This window comes from Hevea brasiliensis, chromosome 3 (assembly GCF_030052815.1).
Source record: "Hevea brasiliensis isolate MT/VB/25A 57/8 chromosome 3, ASM3005281v1, whole genome shotgun sequence".
NCBI lineage: Eukaryota > Viridiplantae > Streptophyta > Magnoliopsida > Malpighiales > Euphorbiaceae > Hevea > Hevea brasiliensis.
Genome location: NC_079495.1, coordinates 105,398,283 through 105,416,399, shown reverse-complemented (window position 1 = coordinate 105,416,399; position 18,117 = coordinate 105,398,283). Strand labels below are relative to the sequence as shown.

General features: G+C 32.0%; 1 protein-coding gene and 1 non-coding gene across 2 annotated transcripts; both read left to right on the top strand.

Annotated features, from left to right (window-relative positions):
- Positions 1-1,182: 1,182 nt before the first annotated feature.
- On the top strand, positions 1,183-17,757 carry LOC110636892 (protein DETOXIFICATION 21). Its single transcript, XM_021786771.2, has 9 exons — positions 1,183-1,442; positions 15,323-15,610; positions 15,721-16,262; positions 16,365-16,451; positions 16,549-16,605; positions 16,701-16,939; positions 17,039-17,157; positions 17,291-17,377; positions 17,495-17,757. Exons 2-9 carry the CDS (start codon positions 15,356-15,358, stop codon positions 17,573-17,575), a joined length of 1,467 nt encoding a protein of 488 aa, XP_021642463.1. The 5' UTR covers positions 1,183-1,442; positions 15,323-15,355; the 3' UTR covers positions 17,576-17,757.
- Positions 9,705-9,811, top strand: LOC131178854 (small nucleolar RNA R71). Its single transcript, XR_009147862.1, has one exon. It is a non-coding gene; the product is annotated as a small nucleolar RNA R71 (small nucleolar RNA).
- Positions 17,758-18,117: the final 360 nt, after the last annotated feature.

The window sequence follows — 18,117 nt, the reverse complement described above, 5'->3', positions numbered from 1 at the left end:
GATGTGTGTTTGAAAAAAAAAAAATGGGAGTAGGGCTCTAGGGATGCTGAGTCCGCCCCTGATTGGACTTGCAATCGTATCCGCTGAATAAAGTCTGGATAATTCAGATAATTGAATCGAAAAGGATATCTGTTCAGTTAAAGTGTCGAAATCCTCTTAAGTTTCATTAACGGGTTCAAAATCACCATAATTTTATTTGTACAGACTCTGAATTTATCAGGTTCATTCTTAGTATAGAAATAAAATAGAAAATAATTTATAAAAAAAAATTTTAACTTTTAAAGTAAAATTTAATATTTTAATTATTATTTTTTTACTATATATTATAATATTTATAATAATATTTAAAAATTAAAAAATATTTAATAAAATATTATTTTTTAATTTTTAAAAATTAAAATAATATTTTAATTAAAATAAAAAATAATATTATTATTTTTATATTTAACTGTAATTTAATAATTATTTTTATTAAATATTTTAAATTATTATATAAACAATTAACTATTAATAATTATTAAAATAATTAATATTATCAAATAAATTTAAATTATAATAAATTTTTTTAATTTAGAATGAATTTAAATAAAAATTAATCACTAACAAATTAATAAAGAGTAAAATAATTAATATTATAAATAATATCTAAATTATGTTAAATTTTTTTAATTTAGGATGTTAATAATATTAATAAAATTAAAAATTATGAAAATAATAATTATTACTTTATTAATTCCATACCAAAACCCCTTACTCTATATTTATGTGGGATGTGAAAAAAGTGAGCCCACGATTATAAATGCTAAGTTCTGATAGAAAAAAAAAAAAAGATTACAAAATGGTAAGAAACTTAATTATTGTCACAGGAAAGCAATTCAATGCCGCACTTGTCCCCTTGTGAATTGTTCAATAAAATATTTATGGCGAGTCAATTCAAGTTGACAGGCAGTCGTATTTTCTAAATCTTCATTGGATACGAAGTATTAAAAGAGGCTTGGTCTTTTATATATATAAAAATTTAACGTTTAAGCTGTATAAAAATTTTAAAAAATATTTTTATAAATTAATTTAATTAATAAAAATATTGAAAAGATTGATAGATACAAGTGCAAATAATTCCATTGAATTGTCATCAAGTAATTAAATTTTTCCTTGTGACAGATGGCCAAGTTGGAAGAGAGAGAGAGAGAGAGAGAATTTCCTCATTGTATTTGTTACTGGGCAATCTTTGGTGTCTCTCTGAAACGTAAAGCTGTGTCTATAAATTTGCCACTTAATGGTCACCTCCAACGCACAAAAGAGCATCTGTCTTTTCTTTCTTTTTCTCCCTATAAATTCTTTTCTTCTCTGCTTGAAATTATAGATACATTGTGCTTTTTGCTTCATCAAGAACCTATCAACGAACGTCTGTTCTTCTCTCTCTCTCTCTCTCTCTCTCTACTGTAAGTCTTCTTTCCTTCTTTCCTTCTTTCTTCTTCTCTTTTCCTTCCATTGTTACTCTGACTTGGTTGTGCATGAAAATATATATTATTTTTATATAGGGGAGTTCTCCACATGACAACTTCTCTTTTTTTTCATTAGTTCAATTATTGATGGATCTGGTTATCTTTGATTATATATTTTATTTTTTTTTTTTATAAATATTAAAGAAAAAAGTATAGCTGAAATTCAAACCATAATACTATTTTAAAATAATCTCATATTTTTCATTAGACTTTAAACCAATAATTTATGATTACTTTATTTTATTATTTGCCAATGGATTATTGTAGATGAAGGAGGGTTTCAGAATTTAACATTAATTTTGAGAAAAATAAAATTTCCTTTGTAAAAAATAACGTTATGTAACAATAAGCTATTTAAATTAAAATTTATAATATAAAATCTCTAATTTTTATTTTAATTTGCCAAAATCCTCTTAATGATTTTTAGTAGTTGGATTATAGGTTTTTCATGCTAACGTGGCATTTTTCAATTGAAAAATTATGTTTTTATGGATTGATATTTTGATAGGTAGAGAATAAAATTAAAATTTTTTTCTGTAAACGTTAAATTAACAGAGAAAAAATTATAATTTTTAATTTAATAAGTGTCTTATTAGCAAAAATAATCTAAAAAATAGTTATTAAATGTCATTAGAAAATTTTATATTATTTAAATTAAAAGTTATGAGATTTTATATTATAAATTAAAGTATATGATTATACTATTACATATCCTTAATTGAAGTATGATGTGTCCCAACCGCAAGTGCACGGGTCGTTCAGTTCAAGTAGTATAGAAAAAGATATCGTTCCCACGAGGAGTTGTGTTAATGATTGAATTTTTGATGTAAAATAAAATATGTTAAAATTGTATTTTAATCAAATTAATAAAAGAAATTTAGGAAATTGAAGCATAAGGTATGAAAATGCAAAACTAAATTCAAACAATGACTAATTTAATAATTCACAAAATAAAGAAATTGATAATAATGAAAATTAATAAAATGAGATTAAACTAAACACTCAAAAGTAAAATTCCAAGCAATAATTGATGAAAGACGATTCTGGAGTTAAGGGTTCATATTTAAGTCATTTTGGGATTTTCCTTAGCTAGCCCAATCCATGAAATTTATGGGTTTAAAGGAGATTAATTCTAAAATCCTTTAAAACTCTTTCGAGTGAGACAAAGAGTGCCTTAATTAACTTAATCCTACTTTTGTGGAGTTAAAATTAACCAAGACCCATTAGGTTATTTAATCAATCTATTAAAACCCTCTTAACCCTTAGTCTATTTCTAGATCTAAGTTAATTAAGTCCAATTTCTTGATTAACTATCACTTGGTTTTCTCCTTTCGGTGCTTCAACCAAGGATTAAGAACATAACTTAATGGGGCCCTTCATTAAGCATGTGAATAAGCACACAAGAAATGGATTAAACCTCATAAATTCATTAAATTAGGACTAACTCAGTTCAAATCCACAAAAATAACTAAATATTACATCCCTTACTCCAGAATCAAAGTAAAACTACTCACTATCCATAATGTTTACAAGAAATTCTGAGTTTGTAAGGAAATAAAGCTTTAATCTAAGCTAAGAAACAAGAAACTAAACACTAGAAATGTAGGAAAAATGTAAGAAAAAAAAGAAATCTCCAAATCTGGTTGGAAATGGAGTGGGAGATGATTGTGACTCTTCAGCTGCTGCCTCCCCTATCCCTTTTCTTCCTCTACTTGCTTCCCCATTTCTAAAATGGGAAATTGGGCTATTTATAGCATTTTTACGCATGGAGCCTAAAATGGTGTGTTTTAGGAGGATTTTCCAGGGAATCTTCTGCCACTCATTAATGAAATCTTTGTGGGATGCATAAGTGGATCGCATAAGTTATGCGATCCCTTATGCGCTTTTATTCTGGTTCACTTATGCAAAACTGCATGACTTGGCGCATAGGTTATGCACATTTCCGTGAGATTGCATAAGGGAGGCGTGAATCTGTATAAGCTATGCACTCTCCTTATGCACAATTCGGTAGGTGTTGGAACAGTGTTTCTTCTCCTCATGCGGATCTGCATAGCTTATGCGGCAAGTTATGCGCAATTTTGTCAATGCATATTTCCACTTGAAAACTTATTTTTGACATCTTTGGCTGTAGAAGTCACTCCTCAATGGCAAAATTTCTTTTCAGTCCTTCAAAAATAATTTTTCCTACAAAACAAAGTAAAAATTATAAATTAATCCAAAATTGACAATTATGAAAAACTAGCTAAATAACTAATGAAATTAGCTAAAAGTGACTAATAATCAAATAAAATGGCTATGAAATTAAACCTAAATGATTATGCAAAATGTATGCATCAAATACCCCCAAACTCAAGCTTTTGCTTGTCCTCAAGCAAACTTTAAAGTGTGATGCAATTTTTAGGGGTGCCTTATCCAAAGAGCTATGAAAATCACCTATTAAAGTAACTTAACACACCTTTAGCCATACCAGCAATCCATATACCCATCCTTCAAAATGCAAAGAATCTAATGCTTATCCAAGCTTTCACCGCTTAGCCATCAAGTCAATTATCATTCAAAATTCCCAAACCAACCAATCAAAAGAGAAAGTCATGCTCAAAAGGAATTCTAGGACAATCAATAGTCAAAGTTTCTCTATATAGAATGATGGAATTGAATGAATGAATGAATAGTTTTTCAATCCCAGAGGCAAATTCCCTACTCCCATCTCCACTAATGTAGCAAGTACTATCAAGAGATCAAAGGTCTTTTTAGGGATGTAATGGGGCCATGGGGTTCAAAATGAGGCTAAGAAGAAAGATGGGTAAAAAGGATTCAAAGCATGAGAATATTTTCAATCTTGACAACATAAGGTACACTTCTTATTTTATTATTTTTTTTCTTGTTCTCTTTTTTTTTTTTTATATATGGAGGAAAGAAATATACAATGAGAATTGTCAAGTGCTAGCATAGTTTACAAAACACATAAAAATGGAGGGACATTTTGATACTTTAAACTTGTATCTTGCATTTTCTTTTGATGATTGTCCTTAAAAATGCCACCCCCAAACTCATTTCTTTTAATACTTTGGGTGGATTTCTTTCATTTTGAATGACAATAGTGAAAAGCATATATACTAGCACTTTTACAAGATGACAAGCACTTCTTCTCCCTTTTATTGAATTTTTTTTTCTTTTCTTTTTTTTTATGTACCTAATGTTATAAATAATTATTCTCATGAAAAAGGTTGGAGTGTTTGGTTCATTGGCTAGGTAACAATAAGGATTTTAAGAAAAATTAGGGGTAAAAAGGCTCAAAGGGGTTTGCAAGGGTCAATTTTAATTAGGAAAAGGGCCCAAGGTTTAAAATGAGAAGGTTTAAATCAAAGAATGCCTAATCATCTCTCTTTTCAAGTACAAGCTGGTATTTCACCTTGAAAGGTTTAGAAAATTTATTCTAGGATTGGTGAGACATCATTTGACTACCTTATATCCAATAACTCCCTCTAAACACTCCAATCTCTAAAGGACTAGTTGGGTGGCTTTTTGGCTAAGAAGATATAGGCAAGGGATAGACACTTCAAAACCTTGCACCTCTTAGGAGACTTTCAATCCACAAGCCCAACTAAAGGTAAGTCAAATCACTCTCATAGGTAGCTTTTCAATACTCAAGGGATTTGGCAAAAGATTTTAATGCATGATGCATGATTCCTAAAAATGAGTAATGCATTAACTAAATGGAGGAAGTCTATTTGTGTGCAATGTGTATAATTTCTAAGTGACGTATAATGTGTGTGTAAATGTGTTATGTATATGTATGTAAGGATGTATATGTAAAATATTTACAATATATGTAAATGGAATGGGATGAGATGCTCCTATACTCAAAATGTGAAAATGAAGCAAAAATCAAAATGTGCACCCCCAAACTCAAAATTAGACATTGTCCTCAATGTCTCAAGTAGTGCATTAACAAAACTCAAAGTAAACAGGAATTGTGAGATTTAAGAGCAAAAAGAAAGAGTTACCTGGTATGGAGCAGATGAGAATTCAAGATATAATGGGGATGCATAAGAAGCTGCACATGTTATGCAGAGTAAAGTGCTGTCCAGAACAGATGCATAAACTGTGCGGTTCTGCATGAGTCGCATAGAGGACTGCACAGGCTATGCAAAGTATTTGCATAAGGGTATTCATAGCCTATGCAGTATATTCAAAGCTGCTGCATGATGATGAGCAAGGGAAAATGTGCAACCACCAGTAGAGGCATGCAAATATATACAGAGTATGGACAAATATGCACAAAGTGAAAGATGCAGAGAAAAGTTAGGGCAAATGCGGCGAAAATAGGAGTGGAGAAGAAGAGGAGAGGTAATGCCGGAATAAATGGACGTGGGGGAAAAAAGGAGTGAACAGGAATATCGGGAGGTGGAGGTGGGAAAAATGGTGCCGAAAACAAATTTGATTTGAACAGGGTTTGTGTAAAAACTGCATAAGTGAAAAGTGAGTTGTGCATAACTTATGCACTCTCTTATGCATGTTGCGATGGGTAATAAAAAGGTGTGAAAAACTGATTATGCAGGAGTGCATAGCTTATGCACTAACTTATGCAAGTTTCGGCTTGCTTTGGACTTCAGAGAAATAGCTCATGCAAAAGTGCATATGTCATGCACTGTCCTTATGCACTGTTCGGCAAGTTTTGACTTTCAGGGAGAGTGATCATGCGGAAGTGTATAAGCTATGCACTCTGCTTATGCACCTGTCGGCATGTTTTGGTTTTTGGAAAATGTGGTCATGCAGTTGTGCATAAGCTATGCGCTCTGCTTATGCACTTTTCGGTAAGTTTTGAGATTTTGGGTTGGTGGTCATGCAGTTGTGCATAAGCTATGCACTCTGCTTATGCACTCCTCGGTGGGTTTTGGAATTTTGGGTTTGTGGTTATGCAGAAGTGCATAAGTCATGCACTCTCCTTATGCAGGTCTCGGCAGAGAGAGAAAATCAGAGTTTTTGGTCATGCGGAAGTGCATAAGTTATGCACTCTGCTTATGCACCCCTCGGCAGGTTTTGATTTTTGGAGTTTCTGGTTATGCAGAAGTGCATAAGTCATGCACCCTCCTTATGCAGACTTCGGCAGAGAGAGAAAATGAAGAATTTGAAGTTATGCAAATGTGCATAAGTTATGCACTTAGCTTATGCAGGTTTCGAAAAATATGAAATTTGACAAAATTAGGCTATGCAGAGTTGCATAAGCTATGCACTCTTCTCATGCACTTTGCAATATGAATGAAAATGGCAAGAATTATGGTTATGCAGGATTGCATAAGCTATGCAGTTGCTTATGCACAATTCAACAAGATTAAGATTGCAATGGAACATGATTTACAAGTGTGAAAAATACCCTAGAATGAAGAAATATAATTCCATGAAGCATAAACCATGAGAAATTTTCACCAAAAACACATCAATATATACAAAGTTCATCAAAAATGCATCACACAAGCTTGTAGAAGATGGATCCTGCATAAAAGGCATTTGTGACCCATGCCATTTTAACTCAAATTCTGCAAATCAACATTTAGCACATTAAAACTCAATAAAATCTGCATAAAGTTGTATCTATTCACAAATGATGAACTTCCCAAGTCATGCCAAGAAAAATGCAGCATTTCCACCTTAAATCCCACAACCCAAATAAGCTCATAACTGCAAAAATGGCTCACTTACCACCATATTAACATTAAAAGCACATTTACTTAAAAGTTATACACCCAACCTCACCAAGAACGTAAGCCATCTACTGCAGACACCCTCTTTGCTGCAGAATGTCAATTTTTTGCTCTGCATAAACCAGGTAGCAACCCAAGGACATAATTCATCTGCTGCAGACCTTTCCTTGCTGCAGATTTCATTTTTCCTCTCTGCATAAACCAGGTAGCAGACCCTGCATTGGTTATGCAGCAAAAATCAATCAATTTGTAGGAGATTTAAAGAACATAATTTCAGGTTAAGGGTCACTCCCCAGCAGTTCACCAACCTTCCTCCGTTGAAATACATCTACAAGGGACAAAATTGAACAAATTTCAAAAATTGAATTTGGGGAGATTCAAGATAAAAACAAAAGTAATGAAAGTAAAAGTAAATCAGCAAAATAAAAATTAAAGGACTTGGGATGCCTCCCAAGAGGGCTAATTTATAGTCCTTAGCTGGACTTTTGTCATTTTTCATGGTGGCTGGAATTGGAATTTATTGCCTCTGTTTCCAATAGGTGCTTCAATGAATCTATACTTCATTTTCTTTCCATCACATGAGAAGATCCTTGTTGCTTTGTCTAAAAATCCGACCATTTCTTTCTTGATAACTTTTGGTGTATCTTTTTCTTTGAGAGATGGTTGCTTGACCTCACTTTTCTCCACTTGCTCAAATTGAAAGATTGATGCCATATGACAAGGTGGATTACCCTTTAAATGTTGTGCAAATGCAGCCTCTTTTGGATTTTCATCATTGATACTCCCTTCATGGATAAGACAACTTTCAAGAGAAGCCTTCAGATAGCTCTTTCTAAAGTGCTCTTTTACTAACTCATCAACTATATCAATTCTCAAACAAGATTCTACATCTTCATGTTGCTTCTTCTTATCATTGCCAATGTTGAAGACTAAATGATCCTCTCCGACTCTGAGAGTAAGCTTCTCACCTTTCACGTCAATCAAAGCACCAGCTGTAGCTAGGAAAGGCCTCCCCAAAATGATTGGGATATTAGAATCCTCTTCCATGTCCAAGATGACAAAGTCAACAGGTATGTAGAATTTCCCAACCTTCAGAGGCACATTCTCCAAAATCCCTTCAGGATACTTAATTGATCTGTCAGCTAACTGAAGAGAAATGTGGGTCGGCTTAAGATCTCCCATGTTGAGCTTCTCATAGATGGAGAGGGGCATAAGGCTTACACTAGCCCTTAAATCACATAAAGCTTTTATAGAACATGATTCCCCAATGTGGCATGGAATTGAAAAACTCCCTGGATCCTTGAGCTTTGGAGGAAGTTTCCTTTGGAGGATAGCACTGCATTCCTCAGTTAAGGCTACAGTCTCATAATCTTCAAGTCTTCTTTTGTTTGAGAGAATTTCTTTCAAAAACTTAGCATAAGAAGGCATCTGGGAAAGAGCATCAATAAAAGGCACATCTATATATAGCTTCTTTAAAACCTCTAAGAACTTCCCAAATTGCTTATCAATCTTGGCTTTTTGAAATCTCTGTGGAAAGGGAAGCTGTGGCTTGTAAGGCTCTGGAGGTATATATTTCTCTTCTTTCTCTCCAACCTCCTCTTTACCTTTTCTTGCACTCCCTTTTTCACTCTTTTGTTTTTCATCTCTCTCAACATCTTTCTCATTTTCTCTCTTCTCAACTTTTTCACTCTTCTCAGTATGCACTATTTTACCACTCCTCAGTGTGATGGCATGACATTGCTCCCTTGGATTTTCTGTTTGACTAGGAAGTTTCCCCATAGATTTGGTACTTGATGAGCGTGCTTGTTGTGCAATCTGATTTTCCAGCATCCTATTGTGTGTTTGCTTCTGTTTCAGCCTTGCTTTCATCTCTCTCATCTCTTCATCATGCTTAGTTTGATTAGCAAGAATTTGTTGTAATAAAGCCTCTGTGGTGGAACTTTGTTCTTGCTTTTTTGGTAGAGGTGCAGAATTTGCATTCTTTTGCTGAAAACTAGGTGGTGGTTGCCAAGGTTGTTGGTATTGATGCCCTTGTTGTTGTGGTGGAAAGTTCTGAGTTAAAGCTTGAGTTTGCTGATTCCCCCATGAAAAATTTGGATGATTCCTCCAAGCATATGAAGGATAATCTACTCCATAGCTCATTGTTCCTTCTGCATAAGTAACTTGTTGAGAATTCCCAGAGCATGATGATGAACTGACTAGCATACTTAAATCCTCCATTTTCTTAGCAAGGACATTAGTGAGTGCGTCAAATTTGGCATTGATCATGTTGAATGGATCAAGCTCATACATTCCAGCAGCTTGCCTCTTTTGAGTTGGAGCTGGTCCTTTTGGACTACTCCAAAGATGAGTATTCTTTGCTATTTTCTCTAACAACTCATAAGCTTCATCTTCATGCTTAATGATGAATTCCCCTCCAGTTTGAGCATCAATGATTCCTTTGATAGCAGGAGTGACATTTATGTAAAAATTCTGGTTTATCATCCATTTAGGAATGTCATGATGTGGACATTGTCTCTCCAACTCCTTCCATCTCATCCATGACTCATAAAGAGTCTCATCTTCTCTTGGTCTAAAAGCAATCATTTGATTCCTCAACTCTTGAGTTTTTCCAGGTGGAAAGTATTGGGCAAGAAATGCATTAGTGAGCTGCTCCTAATTTGTAATTGAGTTGTGAGGTAAAGAATCAAGCCAATCCAATGCTCTATCTTTCAAAGAGAATGGAAACAATTTTAGCCTTGCTGCATCATCAGACACTCCTGGTTGCTTTTGCATGTCACAGATCATAACAAACTTCTTAAGATGAGTATGAGGATTTTCTGAAGGATGACCTCCAAATTGAGAATTCTGAATCATTTGTAGTACTCCAAAATCCATCTTATAACTATTTGCATCAATTCTTGGTCTTGCTATACTCTCTCTTTAGTCATCAAAATGAGGAAATGCATGATCCATCATACTTCCCTTAGGAACATTAGCATTTACAACTTCTTCACCATGAGCTGCATTTTCATTGTTTCGATTATTTCCAGCATTACCACCACCAATTCCAACTCTTTCTTCAGCCATTTCTTGTTGATTTAATGCTCTCAATGCTTCTTTTCTTCTTCTAGTTTCTTTCTTGTTGGCTCTACAAAACTTCTCAATTTCAGTATTAAATAATATGGATGTATCACTTGTGCTTCTAGCTCTTCTCATAAAAGATTAAGAGTACCTAAAAAAAAAAAACAAACAAACACAAAATGAAAAGATAACAAAGATAAAACTATAAACAACTAAAATAATCAAGAATTCAATCTTAAACAAACAACTCTCCGGCAACGGCGCCAAAAACTTGATGTGTCCCAACCGCAAGTGCACGAGTCGTTCAAGTAGTATAGAAAAAGATATCGTTCCCACGAGGAGTTGTGTTAATGATTGAATTTTTGATGTAAAATAAAATATGTTAAAATTGTATTTTAATCAAATTAATAAAAGAAATTTAAGGAATTGAAGCATAAGGTATGAAAATGCAAAACTAAATTCAAACAATGACTAATTTAATAATTCGCAAAATAAAGAAATTGATAATAATGAAAATTAATAAAATGAGATTAAACTAAACACTCAAAAGTAAAATTCCAAGCAATAATTGATGAAAGACGATTCTGGAGTTAAGGGTTCATATTTAAGTCATTTTGGGATTTTCCCTAGCTAGCCCAATCCATGAAATTTATGGGTTTAAAGGAGATTAATTCTAAATCCTTTGAAAACTCTTTCGAGTGAGACAAAGAGTGCCTTAATTAACTTAATCCTACTTTCGTGGAGTTAAAATTAACCAAGACCCATTAGGTTCTTTAATCAATCTATTAAAACCCTCTTAACCCTTAGTCTATTTCTAGATCTAAGTTAATTAAGTCCAATTTCTTGATTAACTATCACTTGGTTTTCTCCTTTCGGTGCTTCAACCAAGGATTAAGAACATAACTTAATGGGGCCCTTCATTAAGCATGTGAATAAGCACACAAGAAATAGATTAAACCTCATAAATTCATTAAATTAGGACTAATCCAGTTCAAATCCACAAAAATAACTAAATATTACATCCCTTACTCCAGAATCAAAGTAAAACTACTCACTATCCATAATGTTTACAAGAAATTTTGAGTTTATAAGGAAATAAAGCTTTAATCTAAGCTAAGAAACAAGAAACTAAACACTAGAAATATAGGAAAAATGTAAGAAAAGAAAGAAATCTCCAAATCTGGTTGGAAATGGAGTGGGAGATGATTGTGACTCTTCAGCTGCTGCCTCCCCTATCCCTTTTCTTCCTCTACTTGCTTCCCCCCCCCCCCCCCCATTTCTAAAATGGGAAATTGGGCTATTTATAGCATTTTCTGGCATGGAGCCCTAAAATGGTGTGTTTTAGGAGGGATTTTCTGAGGGAATCTTCACCGACTCATTAATGAAATCTTTGTGGGATCAGAAGTGGATCGCATAAGTTATGCAGATCCCTTATGCGATTCATTTACAGTTCACTTATGCAAAACTGCATGACTTGACGCATAGGTTATGCACATTTCCATGAGATTGTATAAGGGAGGCGTGAATCTGCATAAGCTATGCACTCTCCTTATGCACAATTCGGTAGGTGTTGGAACAGTGTTTCTTCTCCTCATGCGGATCTGCATAGCTTATGCGGCAAGTTATGCGTAATTTTGTCAATGCATATTTCCACTTGAAAACTTGTTTTTGACATCTTTGGCTGTAGAAGTCACTCCTCAATGGCAAAATTTCTTTTCAGTCCTTCAAAAACACCATTTTTCCTATAAAACAAAGTAAAAATTACAAATTAATCCAAAATTGACAATTATGAAAAACTAACTAAATAACTAATGAAATTAGTTAAAAGTGACTAATAATCAAATAAAATGGCTATGAAATTAAACCTAAATGATTATGCAAAATGTATGCATCAAAGTACCATCCATTCTTTTTAATAAGTAAATGTTTTATTTATAAAATTCATGAAAAACTTAGTATATACCATTCAATTATCAAACTTCTTATTACACTCAAATTTAGATGGTACATGTTAAGTGGAAAAAAAAAATGGTTTTTATTGAAATTAGGGCAAACCCCAAATTATATTAAATCCAAGTTCTCAAATTTAAAAATTTGTTTGATTAAACTTTCATTGGGTTGGAATTTTGATTTAGATTTAAATATTTTATTTTGATAAATTCATCATTTTATGAAAAAGTGTTTGTTGTTGTCTAGTAATCTAATTCCTTCTATATTTTTATATGCGCACATTTTATTGGATTTTTTTTTTCAAATCCAAAAGGAGTTCTAAAAAAAAGAAAAAGTATTATTTTCTTTTTAAGTAGATAATAGAATTGTATTAAAAAAATAAAAAAAATATATAAATATATAAATATGAATATATTTTGAGATGATAGAATTGTAGGAATATTTTAAAGAAAATGTAAAAGTAAATATTTGATTAGATCTATTTTAGTGGAAGATAATTCAATGTAATCAATTATTGAAAGGATCCGTACATTCAGGTGAGAGCTTTTGCAACAGAAACAAACAAAATTAGTCAAAATTTGAAGAGACCTGCGTAACTTTTAAGGAGCATGCTTGTATTTCACTCATATTACAGAAGAAAAGCTATAGAAATTTGAACATTGTTGTTAATGGGACCTTAATTAATGAGGACTTTATGGAAATCATTATATGTGGGTCATTTCACTTCTTTCTACCACAACAACTAAAAAATATAAAGGCCACTGAATTCCTTGCAAGAAATTATGAAACCTATGGCTAGAGGGTGCCCTCTATTTCTACCTCCATTTTTTGCCTTTAACATTTGATTAAAAAATATTGACCAATTAACAATTGTCTAGTGGTGTAAATATGTATAATAAAACATTTTATTATATTATATTTGTGTGCATTTTTTGGTATGAATTATTAAAAAAAGATAAATTTATAATATAATTAGGTGAATGCTTTCATGGTGTTTCTGTTTTTGGTATTAGATTTCACATTGCCCAAGTGGTGCGCGCGTGTGTGGTATATAAGCGTGTGTATAACTACTTTTCAGTCAATAATTATCTGAAGGTATAAGTGTATACAGTATGTCTTATTATATAACGTGTGTGTGCGTTTTTTGGTATGAATTATCAAAAAAAGACAAATTTGTGGTATGGTTAGGTGGGTGCTTTTGTGGTGTTTCTGCTTCTGAACTTAAGTAGAGTGTGTGTGTGGTATATAACCGTGTGCATAACTGTCTTCTAGTCAATAATTGCTTGGAGGTGTAAGTGTGTACAATAAGTTTTACTATATCATGTGTGTTGATATGAATTAATAAAAAAAATATTAAATATTTTATTTTTGTAAAAAATATATTGATTCTTTTTTACATCAATAAAGAATTATATAAATATTTATTATAATATTTAATAAAAATTAATAGTAAAATTAAAAAAATAATTAATATATTATAATTTTTTAAATATGATAAATAATTTTAGATAAAAAAAATTTAAATTTGACAAATAAAAATGAACTGAGAAAATATGTTGAATTGCACATTTTTTCTTAACTCTATCTAAATGTGGTTGAAAAATATAATTTAAAAAAATATTTTATTCTTTCTTTTTTTATTATTTTTTAAAAATTATTTTATTTATAATTATTTATCATTTAAAAAAATATTAAATATATATTTTTTAATTTTACCTTCATTTGTACTAAACATAATAAGTAATAACTAACTTAAAACCTTAAGTGGATTTTATGAAATTATTAGAAATTATTTATTTATTGTTAGCTATCTACGAGGGTGGTTCCATTTTGGATTTTTCACAGCTCTTATAATTGGGTTAAAATTTATCAATATTTTCTTTATATTTATAATAAAAATATTCTTAAATCTATTTATGTACAGTAAAAAATTTATTTTTGTTAATTAAATTAATATTATTGGACACAAAAAGTAAAATTATACTCTTTGTAATGTAGTTAATGATGTCAAATGCATGTGGTTAATGGACGTCTCAGTCAAGTGATAAAGGATTGAAAGGCGCTATCTAAAAGTAAAAGTAAATGTCAGATTCAAATTTTATTAAATATAATTCATTTTCAGTACCCTTTATAATATAATAAATTAATAATACAATTTTTAATTAAAATTTCTTGATGAAAAATCTTACATGTAATATGAAACATATATATTTATGTATATATTAATTGCAAGCATATATATATATATATATAGCTTGGGAAAATAGATTTAAAGAATTAAAACAGTACTAATCACTTGTAATTCAATAATATTAAAATTAATTTAAAATAGAAAATTGCTGGTGTGAGGTAGATGATTATTAGTAATTTTAATATATAAATAACTTTGATTTATATATTTAATTTTAGTATATGAAAATAAAAGTAATATTTTAAATTTGTTACTAATTATTCTGTATTTTATTTTTATTACATTTTTAATAAAGATTTTATAAACATCATGAAAGTAAAAAATATTATTAATTAATAAAAATAATAAGAAAATATTGTAATAGAATAAAAATATAATTTAAAGATATAAAACAATTTGATGTTGGTTAAATTGTATGATATTTTTATCATTTTAAAAAAATTAATTTTTCCTTTCTCCTCTCTCTTTGTATGTCACAACCAGAATAGCTTCATAGTAGTTTAATATCATAATCTAACTGAAGAAATTAACTAAGGTAACAACAAAAGATAGAAAATGATCATGAAAGCAGAGGAAAGGTATACTAATAATGATAACTGATAAGATTGATATATTTGTCTCTTAATTTAATTCTCTTTTCTTTTATGTTTTGGTATTTTTTCTTGTTTGTGATCTCAAAGTTATGTCCATATCCAAATCATGATATAATTTCTCTAAATGTGTGTGTGTATGCGCGTTCATTTTTTGTAAAAAAAAGTGATCTAAAATCATTTTATTTCATATAATTATTATTTTATATATTCCTATTCAGAGGGAACAATAATTCATGAACATAGATAGACAGCGTTCCGTAATGGAATTCTTCTCTTCAGTCTTATTCTAACATCTCTTTGCATTGGTGGCTAAAGTAGGGAGATAATATTGGGCGGCCGGCTGAGGAAATGGAGAGAGAGATCAACGAAAAACTTTTGACAGAAGCGGAGAATTCTGAAGTTGAGGAAGTGAAGTTCAAGGACAAGCTATGGACAGAAACCAAGAAGATGTGGATTGTTGCTGGCCCTGCTATTTTCACAAGGTTTTCTACCTTTGGGATTAATGTAATTAGTCAAGCTTTTGTTGGCCACATTGGATCCACAGAACTTGCTGCTTATTCCCTTGTCTTCACTGTTCTTTTGAGGTTTGCTAATGGAATCCTGGTATGTGCTTAGCATTTCTTTCCTTTCTGCTAATTCTGTTTTCTTTCTTTTCTTTTAATTCTTCACTGAGGACAAAATTTACTGAGGGCTTTGGTTCTTTGAATGTGCAGCTGGGCATGGCTAGTGCATTAGAAACTCTATGTGGGCAATCCTATGGTGCAAAACAATATCACATGCTTGGAATTTATCTCCAAAGATCATGGATAGTGTTAATAATTTGCGCGATCCTCCTCCTTCCTTTGTTCATCTTCACAACCCATATTTTGAGGGCTTTAGGCCAAGATGAAAGTATTGTTGAAGTTGCAGGAAATATTTCTCTGTGGCTAATTCCTGTGATATTCTCCTTTATTCCATCTTTTACCTGCCAAATGTTCCTACAAGCACAGAGCAAGAACATGATTATTGCATACCTGGCAGCTTTTTCTCTTTCGATCCACATCCTCCTTTCATGGCTATTCACTGTCAAATACAAGTTTGGAATCCCAGGAGCTATGGCATCTACAATTTTGGCTTTTTGGATACCAAATCTGGGCCAGCTTGCGTTTGTTACTTGTGGAGGTTGTCGCGAAACATGGAAAGGGTTCTCGTTCTTAGCTTTCAAAGATCTCTTCCCTGTCATCAAGCTGTCTTTGTCATCTGGTGCTATGCTTTGGTAAAGCTTTGAACTCATTAATTAATTGATATGGATTTGGACTGAGGTCTCAACTTAAATTTCTGCACGGAAATTGAGTTTAACTTGCCTTGTTCTTGGCAGCCTTGAGCTTTGGTACAACACAGTTCTGGTTCTTTTAACTGGAAACATGAAAAATGCTGAGGTCTCCATTGATGCTCTTGCTATCTGGTAATTTTTTTTGGGTCAACTAAGATATTTGCCTTTATCCTTTTTCTCTACATTCTTATATACTGGAGAAATGCTTTAATTTTGTTCTTGTTTGCAGCCTCAACATCAACGGATGGGAAATGATGATATCCCTTGGTTTCTTGGCTGCTGCGAGGTAATGCAATAGGGATTTCTTTTAGACCATCAAATACAAAATGTGCTAGACATCTGAATTTGTTTCTGCACTATCTTTTGATTGGAAAATTCCAGTGTTCGGGTGTCGAATGAGCTAGGGAGAGGGAGCTCAAAAGCTGCAAAGTTCTCCATAGTGACGACAGTTCTTACATCATTCGTTATCGGCTTCATTCTTTTCCTGTTATTCCTATTCCTCAGAGGAAAGCTAGCTTATATATTTACCGAAAATCCTAAGGTGGCTGACGCAGTCTCAGATCTTTCACCACTCTTGGCTTTCTCCATACTTATGAACAGTATACAACCAGTCCTCTCAGGTAATATTCCCCTTCTTGGCTAATATCAAAATTGAATTCTTGTTCGAAAAGCTGGCAGTAACATGAACGTTAATGCATATATCTCAATACACGTTATAGGAGTTGCTGTGGGAGCTGGATGGCAGAGCATTGTAGCATATGTTAATATAGCCTGCTACTACCTAATTGGGATTCCAGTTGGAGTTCTGCTTGGTTATGTTCTGGATATGCAAGTTAAAGTGAGTTTCAGTGTTCTTTCTTTCTTCTCATTTTTCATAACCACATGCATCTCAACTCTTCTTGCTTGATTTTTCATTTTTTCAATCACTGAATCATTTCCCTTTTCGATATTCTCCAAAATCTGTTTTACAGGGTGTTTGGATTGGGATGTTGTTCGGTACATTTACACAAACCATTGTTCTAATTATAGTCACCTGCAAAACTGACTGGGAAAAACAGGTATTTAAGTTGCCTATTAGTTGTTGCTGCTGCTTTTATTTATAATTAATTATTTTACTAATAGAACTTAATGCAAAAATTAAATCTGGAATTATAAATTGAACAATTTTTCTACAGGTATCTCTTGCTCGTAACCGGATTAACAAGTGGTATGTAGCAGATTCTGTTGAGCATAACACACAACCACAAGATGTGTAACTTGAATCTTAATTATTTATTCTATATTTTGAACCATTCTGGGAAAAGAATACTGTTGTTGCCATGGCTACAACTCACCGGTCAATTGATTTATCTTGGTAGTGTTTAAAAGATGATATTTGAGTGTTTCAGTAAGATTAATCAGACACCTGTGAATATAGGTGCGTGATGATATGGTTTCATATTCATGTCCCATACATGATCCTGACTGCCTCAGGATTTCCTTGTCAGTTTCAGGATGCGCTCATAAATCCTAAATGTATCCAAAATACTTGTTTGTGGACCTGAGCTGTTCTTCATATCAGGTTCCATATCCATAATTACGCGTATTTTACTTGGACGTATTCATTGATGTCTGTATGTGTTAAATGAGGGAATAATTCCGACTTCACCTGTAAAATTCCTGAAGATGAGAGAGCGTTTACACCATGTATTAACCTTTACATAAACAAGATGATACTTGTCTTAGCTTATTTTTTAACGAAGTAAGTCGAGCTCATTTATAATAGAGGATTAACTGTAATTTTTACGTTCTTGCTAGG